The sequence below is a fragment of the Theobroma umbraticum genome, unplaced genomic scaffold (genome assembly GCF_002168275.2).
Source record: "Theobroma umbraticum cultivar Fairchild unplaced genomic scaffold, ASM216827v3 scaffold_56.0, whole genome shotgun sequence".
In the NCBI taxonomy this organism is placed as follows: domain Eukaryota; kingdom Viridiplantae; phylum Streptophyta; class Magnoliopsida; order Malvales; family Malvaceae; genus Theobroma; species Theobroma umbraticum.
The window spans coordinates 1,115,314-1,132,474 of NW_018397256.1; the positions used below are offsets into that span (position 1 = coordinate 1,115,314).

General features: G+C 33.1%; 1 protein-coding gene across 2 annotated transcripts; it reads right to left on the reverse strand.

Annotated features, from left to right (window-relative positions):
- Positions 1–256: 256 nt before the first annotated feature.
- CAC2 (acetyl Co-enzyme a carboxylase biotin carboxylase subunit) lies at positions 257–11,121 on the reverse strand. Of its 2 annotated transcripts, XM_021420921.2 has the most exons (17): positions 10,966–11,121; positions 10,772–10,834; positions 10,149–10,474; positions 9,047–9,188; positions 8,008–8,106; positions 7,854–7,910; positions 7,104–7,175; positions 6,012–6,101; positions 4,543–4,602; positions 3,206–3,391; positions 3,017–3,109; positions 2,854–2,935; positions 2,373–2,479; positions 1,895–1,970; positions 1,464–1,510; positions 1,299–1,361; positions 257–611 (listed from the first exon to the last, which is right to left on the reverse strand). In XM_021420921.2, the coding sequence occupies exons 2-17, from the start codon at positions 10,820–10,822 to the stop codon at positions 555–557; spliced, it is 1,608 nt and encodes a 535-aa protein (XP_021276596.1). In that variant the 5' UTR covers positions 10,823–10,834; positions 10,966–11,121; the 3' UTR covers positions 257–554. The 2 variants fall into 2 exon arrangements, with proteins under 2 accessions (XP_021276596.1, XP_021276594.1); XM_021420919.1 differs by lacking the exon at positions 10,966–11,121 and having other exon boundaries at positions 10,772–10,854.
- Between the last annotated feature and the right edge of the window lie 6,040 nt (positions 11,122–17,161).

Here is a 17,161-nt window from a genome sequence, read left to right on the forward strand (position 1 = left end):
GATATTCATGATTTACCCTTAATTTTCTATTTATTTGTCTAAAGACTGAAGGGAGAATCACTCAGATAAATACCATTGAGCCAAATATTCGAGCACAATTTACTTCTTTTTTTCTTCTCTTTGTTGAAAAAACTCAACCTCTTAAAAATTTTCAACTATCATGAATGATAGAATGCAAATATTTGGAATGTCTGGCGAAATACATTGCATTAGTATGGTTTCTTGGCTGAATGAATGGCTTACCATACCACCAGAATCAAACAAAGAAAACTCATTTCAAACTATAGCTATTTCTAAGAGTTTGAGTGCAATAAGCACACCAAAATTCTACATCATTATGCAAACATTTCAATTCCACAGTGGAATGAAAGAAACCCTGATGATTATCAAAATTTCATACAAGTTCTCGTATGGAACGCACTAGCGAAAGCAATATTACAGAAGTTCAAACCGAATGCAGTCTGTTCAAAGCAAAAAAGGCCGTTGAACGAATGCCAAGTTGACAGCTCGACGGCTTAAACCAAATGAAAAAAATGTGCAGAATACTAACCCTTCTACGCAGTTGCACTAGTCAATTCTTTGGTCGGGGTTGCAAGTACCATTTTCTGGGGCTGTAGGCAACAAAGAAAGAGGTTATCTTGAATCATTAATAATTCAAGAATCATAAAATATTTATCACAGAATTGCTAGCAAGAGTAAACCAATTTAACTTTTATGTAACAAAATCATGATCATAAAAAAACATTTTACAGTAGTAAAGACATACCAATCTCTGTATTCTCCCCAAGAACTGAAACGGTGCAAACAAAGGTATGGTTTTGTTTTATGTACAATCAATATGCTTGAATTGGTGTTAACGTTACCTATTTGTTTATGTTCCACCACAAATGAATTTGCATTTTGCAACTACTTTTACTAAACCAGAAAGTGATAAACCAAAGCAAGTAGTAAAAGTGGAAAAAGTGAAGCCTAGTTTAGGGCTATCGTTGAAGTATTATCGTCAAACCTATGTTGCTTAAAAAAAATAAATCAAACAAATTTCCTTTTTCTTTAAGAAGTTCTTAACGAGTGCTTTCTTGAAACTTATGAAGGATGCTATTATGAAAGTCCAGGACTATATAGACCAAGATGATTGAAGAATGTAACTCGATAGACCAACAATCTGAAAAAGAATCAGAGACCTTAAATTTTAGCCAATATCACCTGTCTGCTCAGCCTCCTAGCTACCAACCCACTGGTATTAAAATTTTGGCATAAAGTACAAACCGCATTCTTGATAAAATGAAACAACTTCTTACCGCTGCTAACTCTTCTTCATGTTTAGGAATGAAAGCAGTGTCAACCTTTCCACTTCTGAAGTCCTGTAAAGCGTTGCATGTTAGATTGCATAATTTTGAACCTAAAAGCATAATATTCTCCAACTAGATATACATATCCCACATTCAGAAGATAGGACGACCAACCTCAATATCAAGGATGAGTTTATGGTATTCAATGGTTGTAGGAACCCCTGAAACAACAAGCAATAACAAGGAGATTACTTGAGGGATAGAATTTCGTTGATAACAAAATTAGACTGAACAAAAGAAAATGAAGCAACTCTTTCTAGTAGAAGCATCTTCAATTACATACATGTAGAACCAGCTGAACCAACAGGAGCCACGAGGACAATGGTCAATGGTAGCTAATCATTCAATATATGCAGAGAGTTGCTTTTTCTAACAAAAGGTTTCTTCTCCCATACAAACAATGAAATGGTGCGTAGTCCCATGCAACCTTACTATGTGCATGTTTAAACTAATTGACTAAGAAAATATAGAAAAGCAAAGGAAAGAAAATAGTACAGCACACCAAACAAATTCTAAACAGTAAACTCTAGGTCAATAACTAGTACCTGTAATTACAGTGTCATCAAGAGCCCTTTTCATGCGCTCAATTGCTTTTTCCCTTGTTGGAGCCCATACAATAAGCTACAACAGAGTACAGTCAGAAGAACATTGTTAAAGCTAAAATTTTCATTTTAGAGCAGCAGACCTGTAAGCATGGCAACTTTAAATTACTGGCACAAAATAATTACACTTTGTGCTGCACCTTGCAAACATGAATCAAAACGTTATGCAGTTCTGCATGACACTTTGCTATATGTTTTACAATGTTCAGAATAACCTTGGCAAAGTTAAAAACATAATGCAATTTACTATAAGCACCTTGATGTAAGACAAGTTATTAATCCTTCTGGAAATTAAGTTTTAGTATTCCCTTCACTTACCAAATTAACTTTCTTGGACCTTCGACGATTTGCATCAAACTGCTCATACATACATAATCTTACATGTCATAAACATGAACGGTATAAGAAAAATATTCCAAACCTTTCCGAGTAGTGAATCATAGCTCGGAGGAACTACATAATCAGAATAAACATGGCTATCCATTCGCACAAATGGCCCTCCAGACGGCAAGTATGATGTTATTCTTCCTGTCATTCAGAAAGCACAGGAGGTGTTTACAGTAACAAACAAGTAGAAGAAGTCCTTCCATTCCTTCCTATTCTCTTGGTTATTTGAAAACCTCATCCAAGGGTTGGAAATTGAGGAAGGAATTACGAGTATAAACTTCAAAATTAAACAGAATACAAGTAAAGAAACATACCCTATAATGTTAATATAAGATAAAGGTTATACCTAACAATGTTGGCAAAAAGAGCTTATGCAAGCTTGGATGATTCCAGTACAGAAGAATAATGGAAAATTTTCAAATACAAGCAAAGTGCTGATGCTGGCAAGTATTAAAAATGAACCTATTGCAACGATAGTTTGCACATAAACATAAAACAACACCCTATAAGCATACCTGGTCCAGGTCTGAACCCTTTAAATGCATCTTCAGCATTGATACGACATTCAATTGAATGCCCTCTGAGCACAATATCTTCCTGCCAATCATACTTTATGAGCAATTGAATAATTGTGTTTTATGCTCCAAAATTATTAGCTGAAACTTAGCATTTCAATACCTGTTTGTAGTGAAGTTTTCCTCCCATAGCTACACGAATTTGTTCTTCAATCAAGTCAACAGAGGAAATCATTTCAGTTACAGGATGCTCGACCTGAGTTTGATTGATGAAAATACACATTTAGCGGTACTCCTAATTAATGCCCTAATAGGTAAAACAAGAATTAGAGTTCACAAATCCTTATTCAACCTGGATTCTAGTGTTCATTTCCATGAAGTAGAAGGAACCTCTTTCATCCAAAAGGAATTCAACAGTTCCTACACCAATGTACCCAATAGATGCTGCTGCAGCAACTGCTGCATCACCCATGGCCTTCCGCAGCTCTGGTGTCAATGCTGGAGAAGGAGCCTCTTCTAGAAGTTTTTGATTACGTCTCTGAATGGTAAGTCACATTCAACATCATTTTATGGCAGTAAGCTAGTTATTCTTTCAATTAAGAGTTAAGGGGAAGGAAAGAAAAACAACAGAGCATATCTGCTGCCAAAATTTTGGTTAATATTTAGCACATCCTCATACTGCAGCAAAGATTTGAGAATAGCCACCAGCCTGCTTGCCTTTGCAAGCATATACTTGCACCTTTTAAGAGAGGGATGCAATATTGGAGCCAATTATCAGGACTATAATGCCATCAGTACCAACAAGAAACGGTGATCAGATCTGTTTGAGAATCAGAATTAATGTAGCCATGGAAAATTAAACTTAATTGCTTTTATGTTTATAATTTTGGTACTAGCAATTTAGGACTTTCTTCTAGATAGGCAGAATTGTAATTTTCCAAGCCATCACCCAAGGGTTAATTTTGTTCAAGTTTAGATTATCTAAGAGTTTCTAGCAGTAAAGTTTTCCTCTGAGTCCAGATTGGTTATTTAGGCTCCATATAATTGTGACTTTGGCTGCTTAGTTTTTCTGTCCAAAAAGTTGCTATAAAGTAAAAAGAAATGGTAAAATATAAGACTATATTTGTTAGAAATGAGCAAAGGTTAAAGTGATACATCAATTTAAACAATAGTTGTTTCATAAAATAATAAATTCATTCCTTTTGTTATTCCTGAAAGTTACATTTTCAGTATTTAAACTTCAAGAAAATTTTTACTTTCTCATCTAACTGAACTTTTTGCTTTGCACTTTTAGAAGCAAGAAAGGATTTCCTTGGTTGTTGACTGCTATTAACTGCTATTCAAATTGTAAGACATAATTGAATTTCAGAGCTCCCCTAATAAGTTGTAAGTGAGATGATTAGCATAAAATTGGACCTCCAGCATGAACCCATAAAGTGTATGTAGGTTTTAACAGTTTCTACGTAAGCTCAAAAGTGAAAAAGCATTTTATTTTGCACCCATTTGCAATAAAAATAACACTCCTAAAAAACTGAATGATTAGCTTCAAATGTTTTGCCTTTCCAAGAACTTACAGCCTTCAGATTGAGTAGCTCTTTTCCGTTTACATTTAAAAGTGATTTCTTTATGAATTGGTTTGATAAAGAAGACTCAGCAAAGTTAGAGAGGACTAAAACATGGTATCAGTACCTGGATGCTGCAGTCGCGCTCACCAAAGTGAACAACATTACCATATTTATCTGCAAGAACCTGCAAAATCAAACCACATAGCAAAAGAAAATTAAATGTTTGCATGTAGTCTATACTCTATAACAGAGTACATGAAAAAAATGTTAACCATAGGTCACTCAGCACTGCATTCCATGACTACCCCAACAGATGGAAACCATAAATGAAAGCTGGGTAAAATATAACGCAATCTCCTTGTGTGCATAATGTTACAAATTACTTGCTGCTTTCACTCAAATTAGAATAGTTGTAGTCTTGACCAACCCCTTAAATTTCACTTGCACAACTTGAATGTGATGTGGGTCTCATCTTAAAACTTACAATAAGGCACAATGACCAAACAGTATCCTTGGTTTGCTATATTAACTTGTAAATGAAAAGAATAGTGCAGATGGAAATTAGACTCCTCTTCTGCAAGAAGAACATTTTGGAATTGTTTGTGCACAATCTCAATGAAGCTCTGGCCTCTGGCTAAGGAGCTAACCAAGGACTAAGAATTTCAATGCAGTCACATTGTGTCATACTAGGGATGGAAGCCTGCATCCCAATTGGACACCTGCCATCTCTGACCTGTTTGGTTGGTTTGGACTACTATTTATCCCTGAAATTGGGAGAAATTTTTATCCTTTGAGGAATTGGGGATGGAGATAGGGAGGGTTTAGGGGGAGTGGATTGGGATGGGGACTCTGATCATATTGCTATTCCATCACAAAACAATGACATACTTCATTTTGTCATCAAACTTTGAGCTTCTTCTAGGCAAACTAAGGAAATCCTCTTTGGGGTACCAAATCATGCAAATCCAGGCCCTCAAAAGACTTGAAAAGCATTTTTTTGCTTCCTTTTATAGACAATCAATCGTAACAGTCTTACACAAAAATCTACAACCCTTATAAATTCTAATTCTAACCTTTAGATATCACTAATTTGAAACAGTTAATACTTTATAAGTTGTGTTATTTTAGTGCAAACAAAAGCACCTCCTTTATGCTTCAATGTACTGATGGTGCTTCTCTTTTATATTTATAACATATATGACTTAAAATAACTCCAAAATAATGTTGCTCGTTTCTACTTTTAAAGTATATAACTTCCTTAATCCCAAAACAAATAAAAGAAACTAAAAAACACAAAGATGCTCAAGGAATACAACCTTGGAGCAATTTAATAACTTTCTCTGTCATTTCTCATTCTTTCCAAGATCCAAATGGAGCAGCAATTAATTATATCTAGAATCAAATTGACTTGGAAGCAGTGGCAATTCAAGTCAAATAATTATTCCCATTACATTGGTCCATTTGTTCAGCGATTACCAAGAAAATATTCTATCTGTAAAGAAGCACCACACTAGAATGCTCTCCAGATTACATTCTTAATAGTGATTCAAGTCCGTGGAGAGGAAAGAACCCATACATGCACAGAGTAATTACCTGGAACTCAATGTGCCTTGGATTTTGAATGTACTTCTCCAAATAAACTCCATCATTCCCGAATGCAGCTGCAGCTTCACTTTTGGCTTGCTGTAAAATGAAAAAGCTAAATCAAAACTGAGCACAGATAGACTTCAATTAGATGATGCACGCTCCAATCATTAGACTTCAATTAGATGATGCACACTCCAATCATTTTGGACAACATTAATTTATATTTTTCCATGAGATCTAACTACCAAGTTAGAGTATATGTAAAAAAATAAAACTTGAAAAAGATCATGCCAAATGTAATACAAAATATTCATCAAGAAAATATGTGAAATGCCAAAAAAAAATGTAAGAAATTGTCTAAGATCAAAGAAACATTCCTGAGAAAACATGGTGACTTCAAGCTGGTAAAAGAAACCTACAAGAAATATCGTAGGAACAATGCTGCAGGTTCTCCTTCCAATTGATTGACTTCAATTAAGTACTATAGATGTGAAAAATCAATAATAAAAGTTACTGAGGTTTTCTTCATGCTACTAAAATAGCAAGTTCCTGTTACCATAACTGTAACAGACTGCTTCATGCTGCAAAGCAAGCAGCCAGGGGACCTTTGGTTCAAATCATTATGGGACAGTAGGACGGAATTAAATCATAAATACAGAAATGGGCAATAATGATCACAAAGATAGAGATAGCAACAGAGTGAGTTAAGTTCTTTTCTCTTCACAATTTTGTCTTCCCTTTAGCTTTTAGATTTGCTTCCTTGTAAGGAAGCAAATAATGTCATCTATTGGTTAGAACTAATTTAACTAGGAGATTAAGACAATAGAAAAGGGTTGCAAAAAATTAGAGAATGGACGTGCTACTTTTTTGTTCTTTCTCAACAAATACTGTTCCTAACCGAAGCCCATCATTTAAAAATCAAATAAGGTTAAGGATCTATCCCATAATTACATTAGTTCTTCACTGTTTCTAAAAAGAACAGTCATGAGCCAATGGCAATTGAATTATGATTAAATAAATGACCCAAAACTAAAAACTTAAAAAATGTGATAACTTGTCAACTAAAATCGATGAGGCAAATCATATTTGAAGCAATACCTGCAGTAACTTCACAAACTCATCAGGCTCTTTAGCAAGACGCATTCCACGCCCTCCACCACCAGCTGTGGCCTTGAGTGCATAAAAAAAATTAATTACAAAAAGGTTTGTCAGCAAAGACAGATTTCAATGCAATTTTACAAACAATAGTCCTCTCTTGACATTTAAAATCATATATCACAATGCATTTTAACTGGAGTGCTAGCAAAAGAATTCAAGAGTTTTGCTGCATCTCTTAACAAAGAAACACAATTGAACTTCTAAATTGTCTTGCCACAATAAAATGAATGCCTAATAATGTTCAAAACATAATCAATAACACTTTAGATTTTACTATGATTTTAGAGAATTACAGCCAGAGCACAAGTTTGGTTTACAAACTCTATACTTGGATAGGCCTGTCAAAAACAAAAGGTTTTATTTTAATAAAAAAATTAACGATTCTCCATTGTTTCTCCTGACTCTGATTTACAAGGATGTTGATTCTTCCCATGAACAAGTCTGTAGTAATTTTAGGCTTTTAGGTAGCTTTTCCAATCAGCATGCATGTGCACTACATTTGTTTCTTTTTCAACACTTTATCCTTGAATTAATACAAAAGAAAATTAACTGAAAATAAAATAAAAATTTCTAAAGAAAACTTAAGTTGAATAGCTAGAAACAGGTGCATCAAAATTTCCCATGTTCATCAGCCAGTAAGTTATACAGATCATAGAACATCCATTGATTGTTAGGGAGCAAAATAATCACCTTGATCATCACAGGAAAGCCAATCTCATGGGCAAGCTTGATTGCTTCCTCTGTACTCTATAATAAACAGAAAGTTAATCTAGGAACGGCAAACTGAACAGACAAATACTATGTATGAGTTTGCATACTTCAAACAATGGGCCAAATACAATACCTGTAACAATCCATCACTTCCTGGAACAGTAGGAACACCCGCATTCTTCATTGTTTCTCGAGCAGTCGATTTGTCACCCATAACACGGATACTGTCAGGCTGCCAAAGCAAAGCCAGAATTTATTCCTTTAATTGGGAATAAGGATGAGCTAAGACCAAAAAGTATCCAGCTGGACAAATGAGCTAAAAGAATACCATCAGTGTTTACTTTGAAACTCATCAAATACATAAACTTCGCCATTCACAATGCAGATGAAAATTTCTGAATGCATAGTTCATTAACAGAAAGCATTGAACGAAAAAAGGAACAGATTTTGGCCACAACAAACAAAGTCTCAATGACAAAATCATTTGTGACATCATGAACTGGTATACACAGCTCACCATGTTAGGTAAACTGCTTACCAAACAGATAACTCATATTTGCAGTTATCAATTTCGATTAAATCCTGGAAGCAAACGACTACAACTTAGAGAAGAGACTAACATAAATGCAAAATAACTCAGTAACAAAATCCAGCCACACATCACTCCTCCCTGCTGGAATTCTTGTTATAGATGGAAACACCAGAAGTGAACATTCAGGGGTAAAAGTTGACGCCAAAATAGGCGACAACAAACAAAGAGATGTGTCCTCTCATAAGTGATTTTATGAACTGCATGAGATAACTAACTGAAATTTGGAGTGATTAAAATATATGTTTGCTTTTTTAAGCTCAGGATCCATTTCAAACATCTGAAAATACTTTTACGTTCAGGTAGCCCCTTATTTGGAGATGGTTAGTGGTACCATAACGTATCAAATTTGAGTAAAAAAAAATAAGTTCATCAGCCTCATTAGAAAGCACCAGTTTGCAACCCTATATATCAATATTTTATAGACCATATGGACAACATTATGCACATTCATTAATTTTGTGCAGGAAAATTCCATTCTAAATTACTTATTCAAATAATTAGGAAAAATGGGGAAAAAAAAAAGGAACTAGGTTTCCAAGAATAAAATTCTTCTTCCATGACTTTATAGTAGTGTACTTACATTAGGCCCAATAAAGTTGATTCGGTGATCTCTGCACATTTCTACAAACACTGCATTCTCAGCAAGGAAACCATATCCAGGATGAAGCATGGTACAGTTACGGCTAATTGCAGCAGATAGGACATTTGGAATCAATAAATACCTGAACAAAGACAGTTGAATGTACAACTTACATTATCAGTACTAAGACAGAATAAACACATAACTGGACCACAGAAGGATGGCTTTGACATATGAATAATACAGATTAGCAAGACAAAGATAAAGATTGTAAAAGCAGACTATGACATACAGATATATGAATCAAAAACAAAGAACAAAGAGAAAGGTTATAATTGCTTGATATACGCCTATGCCCAGTGGATAAAATCTAATGACAAGTAACAAACTTAAATTCTTCAAGCGAAGACAGACAAATACACTTCATGCATTTGTATAGCTGGTCTTCTTGCATCTCATCTTATCTTCTATTAAATTCCAAACGACATTAAGCTTCCAATGCTTAAAAGAAGTGAGGAAAGGCTCTAAACTTTACAAGAGTTCTAAAACTCAACTGGATTTGCACTTTGAAGCCAAATAGAAAATTTTGTTAGCTAAAGGAGGCTCTTAAAATTTGGAAATGATTTAAAATGTAAACACTATAGTTCCTATTTGCCTGGGAAGAAGAGCACTGCTATTAGTATACATGAATAGACCTCAGTAAGTCTTTGACTTGAGACAGAGGTGACAGGAGAACAGCCAAAACAAAGAGAACATTTAGAAATCCATTCAAGTGCTGCATGCAAATACATTTCCAGTTGAATTTTGATATGAATGTCAGTACTTTTTCATATTTTAGCATTTGTTCAACTTATCCAACAGATTCAATTAATTCACATTTTCATCTTGATAATTGATTTATTCGTCGTTCCTTTCCCTTCTCTTAAATCTCCACATTAAAGATCACAAAATTTGACAACAAAAGAAATTAAACGAGGAGCAACTGGCATAGGTAGGAAGTAACAAGACAAAACTTCATAATAATTTTCTCTGGAAAAGGCTAAGACAATTATGCTAAAAGCTGATCAAGAAAACCATAGGGGATGAAGATATGGCTGCTTACGACTGACTACTTGGTGCTTCGCCTATGCAAACTGCTTCATCAGCCAACTTCACATGGAGTGCATCCTTATCTATTGTTGAGTAGACAGCAACACAGGGTATTCCCATCTCATGAGCTGTACGGATTACACGAACAGCTATTTCTCCTCTATTTGCCACCAGAATTTTCTCAGCACGGCATGTAGCACCAAGAGCTCCTCCAAGCTTATTAGATTTACATCTAACTTGGGTTGCCTGAGCTTTCTGCCTAGGAAAGTTGATCCTGCTTCCCACCATAAAGCTACACTGCGAACTCCTAATACCTCTACTTCTCCCCAAGAATAAGCCCTTCAATTTAAAAACGATAATATTAGCTAAAGATGATAGTAATAGCAACACGCAGCGTTACTTAACAACACGTGAAAGCTTGGAGCTTTGACAGAATTCATTCTAGGAACCTAAAAAGGATTGGAACTTTGGGCTTATCAAGTAATCCAAAGTAGTCCCAGTAACCAAAACCATACAAGAGAAGAAATGCTATCGAGTCGATATGTTTCCTAAGACCCATTGGAGCATCCAACAGAAGGAACAGAACGGAACGTTCAAAAACAGAAAATGACGATTCCAAAAAGCAGAGAGACTTACAGGAGGTGAGGTAACAGATTTGCACATCGTCATTGAAGCATCCATTGCCATTGCAAAAAATGCCTATAAAAACAAATACCCATTTCAGCAATACTGAGAGTGGTACATCTTCAAGCATCCAAAAGCAATTAGATCTAGTGCAACACTGAGAATTAAAGAAGGAAAGAAAGAAAGAAAGAAAGAAAGAAAGTTACCAAGCTTGATGTGAACAAGAATTAGACAACGTATAGAGAAAAAGAGAGAGAGTGACAGTTGTGGGAATGGGGACGTAGAAAGATATGGAGAAGATGTCGATGGAAACGAGGGAAGCGTTAGCTTGAATGCTCCGCCTAAATGGTTGGGGCGATCAGCTCAGCTCCCTCTGCTTGACCTTTCCCTACGGTTCCTATCTCTGCACTTGGATCCTTTCTTCCAATACCTTCATTCCACGTTTGCATCCCACAAGTGTGTGGGACCCAATTGTTCCTGGCTGTTTAGCTGCTCAACAACCCAACCTGCCAAGTGTAAACTGCGGCTGACCAACGATCACCCAGAAGAACACCCAAAGTAGCCTCTATGCCATGCCTTTACCAATTATATTGAAATATACCTTTCTTTTATTAAACTACGATTTTTTTAATTTTAAAACAGCATAGTCTCAAACTTATTTGTTTAACTACAGTTAGACCAGTGCTGAATATCCAATTAATTAAGAAAATATCTAATTAATTAATGAAAGAAATATTCAAAAGATTTTACATATCTATAATATATATATATATATATATAAATATAACAATTGATTGAGTCAATTGGTTGATACTGGTTATTTTTAATTGAATTATTTTTTTTTACACCTTAAGTCAAAATTATGTTATTTTTTACAGATTTTTTTATTTTTATTTATTTTATTAAAAATACTTAAAAATAATAATTTTTTAACTTTTAATGTTTAGAGAATAGATTTATTTAATATTTATTAATTTTAATTTAATATTATTTTTTGTCAATATTCTCTTATTTTGCATGAACATGAATCTATAGTATTTAGATATCTCTTTTGTACATGAATGTTTAAATTTGAATAAATATTCATCTAAATCATCAAACAAAATAAAAAAGTTAAAAAAAGTCTACTCATTTCACAATATACATAGCACATAGTTATCATTGAACAAACAAATCAATTGAATTTGACAACCTTTAGCTATTTATTATATATAAAAGATATATACTATTAAAAATTAGTATCTATTTTATATTGATAGGATCTTTATATTATACTATTGCCTTATATTCTATAACTATTTATCTTAATTTGCCAATAGTACAAGTTATATATTCTCTCTCATTTCTTAATATTTATTATACATCTAACAATCTTTGATAAGATTACTGTCTTCTTTAGATAAGTACAGTTTTAAATAGGATAACTGATTGAATCACTTGGTTGACACTTGTCATTTTTCATTAAATTAATTTCTGCGTTGTTTTTGACATTTGAAGGACTTCTTTTTTTACTTTTATTTATTTTAGTAAAAAATATTTGAAAACAATAATTTTTAACTTTTAATGCTTAGAGGATAGATTTATTTAATATTTATCAATTGCTATTTAATATTATTTTCTTTCTATATCCTCTTACTTTGTATGTACCCGAATCCATAGTATTTAGACATTTCTTTTAGACATAAACGTTTAAATTCTAATAAATATCCATCTAATTCATTGAATAAAATAAAAAACTCAAGAAAGTCTACTCATTTCTCAATATACATAGCACACAATTATCATTAAATAAACAAATCAATTGAATTTGAGAGACTTTAGCCATTCATTTTATATATAAAAGATAGATGCTACTAGTAATTAGTGACTATTTTATACTGATAGGATCTTTACATTATATTCTTATCCTATATTATACAACTATTTATCTTAAGCACAAGTTATATATTTTCTCATTTTTTAATATTTTATTATACATCTAACAATAGATAAGATTATTATCTTCTTTGGATAAGTATTGTTTTATAACCATATATGTATGCGTAGGTTTTCAGTAATTGAAACTAAAGCAAATAACTATCTTCAACTAATACCAGTTTATCTTTTTTTCTACAAGCAAGAACTATACATTCATGCAATTCAGTAATACAACATAGCTCAACAATAGAAACCAAAGAAATATAAACAAATGTATATGATAAAAGGAAAAGCAAACTATCACCATAGTTAGCCATATTTGACAATTGTGTAACAATTTATATTCTCTTAACATTTAGCTAAGTACAAGTCCTGTATTTAGAAAGTTGATATACTTCATCTAACAAAAATGGAAACCTCCAAATCACAAATGTTATTCATTTTGTTTGAATAATATATCTTTAATGAAAAAAATTATTAGATTTTTAACAAGATTATTATCTTCTTTGGTTAAGTACTGTTTTAAAACAATATATTTAGGAACAACTTTTAGTAATTGAAATCAAAGCAAATAACTATCCTTAATTAATACCAGTTTATCTTTTTCTCTACCAACAAAAACCATACATTCATGCAGCTTATTAAAACAATATAGTTTTCCTACAACCTCTTTTAAAGGTACCAAATTGAAGTCCACTCCAACATAATTTATATTTTCTATGATATTTTATGTAGCATAGCTTCGAGCACCATCCTAGTAAAAATAATAATACAAATATATTTTAAAATAAAATTCTCTAATAAAAATATTTACATACATTGTTCAATGCATTGACATATTCAATGTACAAATTTATTCACTAACATGGATTTTTAGAAATTATTCTAATGTTAGTTAGATTGATAACTTTACAAAAAATTTCAAAGTGTTTTTGGACGTTGCAAACAAATTTAGAACTCCAAAATATATACATCACCATTACAAGAATTTACTATAGCAATTATATGGTTTTTGTGAGTATTTGTTTTTGAATGCTAGTTCACTAAAAAATTTTATAGGTCGAACATGTTCCTAGAGTACTCAATCCACCAATTTATATAAACAAAAAGATTTTTTTGAGAGTTGAGAGATTCTCAACATCCTTTCTTTGTCATTATCCTAAAACAAAAGAAAATAGAAAAAGCAAAAAATAATAAGTTTTAATTTCCATTTTAATAAGAGTAAAAGAAGAGAAAATATAAAATTACAACTCTGAAAACAAAATAATGAAGCACTAAAAACAATGAAACCTAGGAAGATTAAAAATGTAGTTTAGCAAATAAATATGCAGCCAAACAAACAAAAATGAAATAGAAATGAACAAAAATAATTTTCAATTTCTATAGAATAAAACTATCACAACCTAATTCGGGATCCACGACTGGCACACAAATCCAGCAAGCAAGCCCACTTGACCCGAGCAAGCCTCAGAATCCAAAATCATATAACATAAGCTAAGGGATTTGATAATCAAATATTTACAATAATACCAAATATAATACATTATCCCTAGCACATAATTCATACAAATATTTATAAGGCCATACATTGGCCATCAAATCGGGTTCATACATAACAACTTTTATACAATTCAACTGGCACATCGTGCCTAACATATTTCATAGACTAATCAAACTTGAAGGTGGAAGGCTTACACAGACTCAGCGAAGTGACGTATTGGGAGGGAGATCTACAAGATGCCAGTTTTGTATCCATCAAATTGATGATACTTGCCACGAAACCCCATAATTTTTCTTATTTGCAGATGGTACAACAGAAAGGTGAATCATCTAACACTCAGTGAAGGGATGCTATCACAGCATAATATTTCAGATATATATATATATATATATATATTACACATCTAGGCCTATCTAGCCATAATATATTCATATTCAAACATCTCCAGATAAAAGTGTGAGGATCATCCTAATATCCTACACGCACAATTCATCACAATCAAACTCACCCAATCACATATCAATGATGTATCATATCCAAAAATTTCCAAGTTCTATGTCCTCAGAACAAATCATATAAATTCAAATGCTCATCTTTAAAGTTATTATCATTAAACTAGGCTTCATTGGCACACCTTAGTTATCGAACCCAACCTCAAATCTCTTTCATAAATAGTTGCTTATTCTAAAGCATTCCATCAGATATCATTCACAGTCAGTCACCATAATTTCATACTCAAATCAAATCATGCTATCTTCGATGCATATTATCATAGTCAAATGAAATCAAATGAGTGGTCCTGCCTTGGACACAGTCAGATCACATATGGTGGCCAATAAGCGGAGAGCTAGATCACGCTCAGGGCAAAGTCGCTGAAGGAGAAATAAATCACACACAGCATCAAAGTAGTTAGTGAGAATCAAAATCACTGACTAGAGTAAATTCCCGATGTCGGCATCACCCAGAGTAATTTCACACAGGTGGCATCACAATCATCATTCGGAGTAATCTCCCAATGGATGGCATCATACACTACAAGTGGGAATCACAGGTAGGATATCAACCACTGCCCCTGCTTACCACTATCCCTAAGGCATGGGCATAATCACAGGGTATTGGACTTCACTCATCCATAAATTAAATCAACATACAAAATTCATCCCTCAGATGAAAACACAAATCCACAAATCAAGTCATTGTGCTTGTGACATTCCATATGTCCATATCAAATTATACTCCAATTCACTAAGCTTCAATCATCTCTAAGCTCGGTATAATTTTAGGTACCTTTAACCTTTAAGGCATCATCAAAATGAAACAGGCCATAGGCCTTCATGCCTTTAACTTCACATGGGTATCCATCATATTCAATCAAATCAATCATGGCTTAATAGCCTTATACTTATTCTCAAATCAATCACAAATACATGGGCATTCACACACAAATCCTGTCCATGAGCAATCATGGCCCTTTGGCGCCATATATTCAATATCACTCAACCATTCTGCCATTAACCCAAATATATATAGTGCCCATATCTTTAACCGAGCAATCCATTCATCACAATTTGGCACAATCTTTAATTCATAATTTATATCACACCATGGGTAGGTCTCTTACTCTAAGTCCTACGTACCATGGGTTCTAACACAATACCACCATGTGGCTCACCATAAATCACACAAACATAGGTTTCTTCTTTTAAATAACTAGTTAGCCTAGGTACCCTCATCGAGGCACACAATTATAATTATTCTCTAGCCTAGGCACACACCTTTAGGCAAACATACATATAAATATATATAGATATATACACACACATAAATTCTCTAGCCTAGGTATTCTCATCTAGGCATACTTTATTCACACATATATACACACATCTATAATTTTCTAGTCTAGTTCATCCATCTAAGCACATATTTTTCATCCTAGTACCGTGATAGCTCACCTATCATGCATTATGTGTATTTAACTTAAATCCCATTCACCTTGAAAATAAAAAACACACCACAATCAAGCTCAACCTTTAGCCTCCAGCCATCCTATAGCTCATAAACTTATCAATATCCTCCATTCTCCCCTTAGATAGATCAAAACATCAAAATCATAATTATTTCTTAACTTTCAAAAATATCCCAACTTTTCAAAAATAACAAAATCCAATATATAAACTTAATCTTCTAACAAATGAGCTAAACCCATACCTTAAAAGCTAGGTTGCTTAAATCTAGGCTCCAAAATTCCAATAAACTTAAAAAAAGAGAGTTTGGCCAAATCTATAAATATTTATATTTGAGGTTATTAACCGATTAAATTGAAAATCAATTAGTAAAATGAGTAATCTTACCTGTGAATCATTTCCCAAGCTTGAATCTAGCTCAAATGGGCTCCAAATGACATTTCGGGGCTTAGGGTTTCGTATGGGGTAAAGAAAGAATGAGAAAAATATTTGAAAGAGAGATGGGGTAGAATGCCTATTGACTCTTTTTATTTTTGCCTTTCCTATTTGATGTATAGATACATCTGCATGATTTCAACTACAAGTATCAATACATTTGGGTGATGTATCAATACATTTTGGGCAAAATGCTTTGAAGTGCACTTTGCTTCAAATATGTCAATAAATTAGGGTAGTGTATCGATACATGTTCATCTTTTCAAGAATATATCGATACATTTGTTAATGTATTGATACATCCTACCTAGATTGCACCTTACTAGCACCCAAATTCTTAAGAATCCGAACTTAACACCCTAAAATCATTTCCCTTTTTAATCTCATACCTCAAATAACTCATTTAATTCAATTCTACATACATATATTCTCAAATATACATGAAATCAAATCAAATCCTCAATCTATAGGATTAATTCATCATTTTCATCAATATTTACCTTTATGCCATACTTAAATGTCAAAGTGCCAAACATCTGCACAATTCTGTTAAAGATCTTAATTTAAACCCACATTCATAATCAT

What these genes read in the sequence shown, in the direction of transcription:
- CAC2 (XM_021420921.2), bottom strand. Translation starts at nt 10,822, where the DNA reads ATGGCAATGGATGCTTCAATGACGATGTGCAAATCTGTTACCTCACCT. An exon ending in AATCTGTTACCTCACCTCCT is followed by an intron (nt 10,475 to 10,771) that starts GTAAGTCTCTCT and finishes TTTAAATTGAAG; the next exon opens with GGCTTATTCTTGGGGAGAAG. An exon ending in AGCGCGACTGCAGCATCCAG is followed by an intron (nt 3,392 to 4,542) that starts GTACTGATACCA and finishes CTTACCATTCAG; the next exon opens with AGACGTAATCAAAAACTTCT.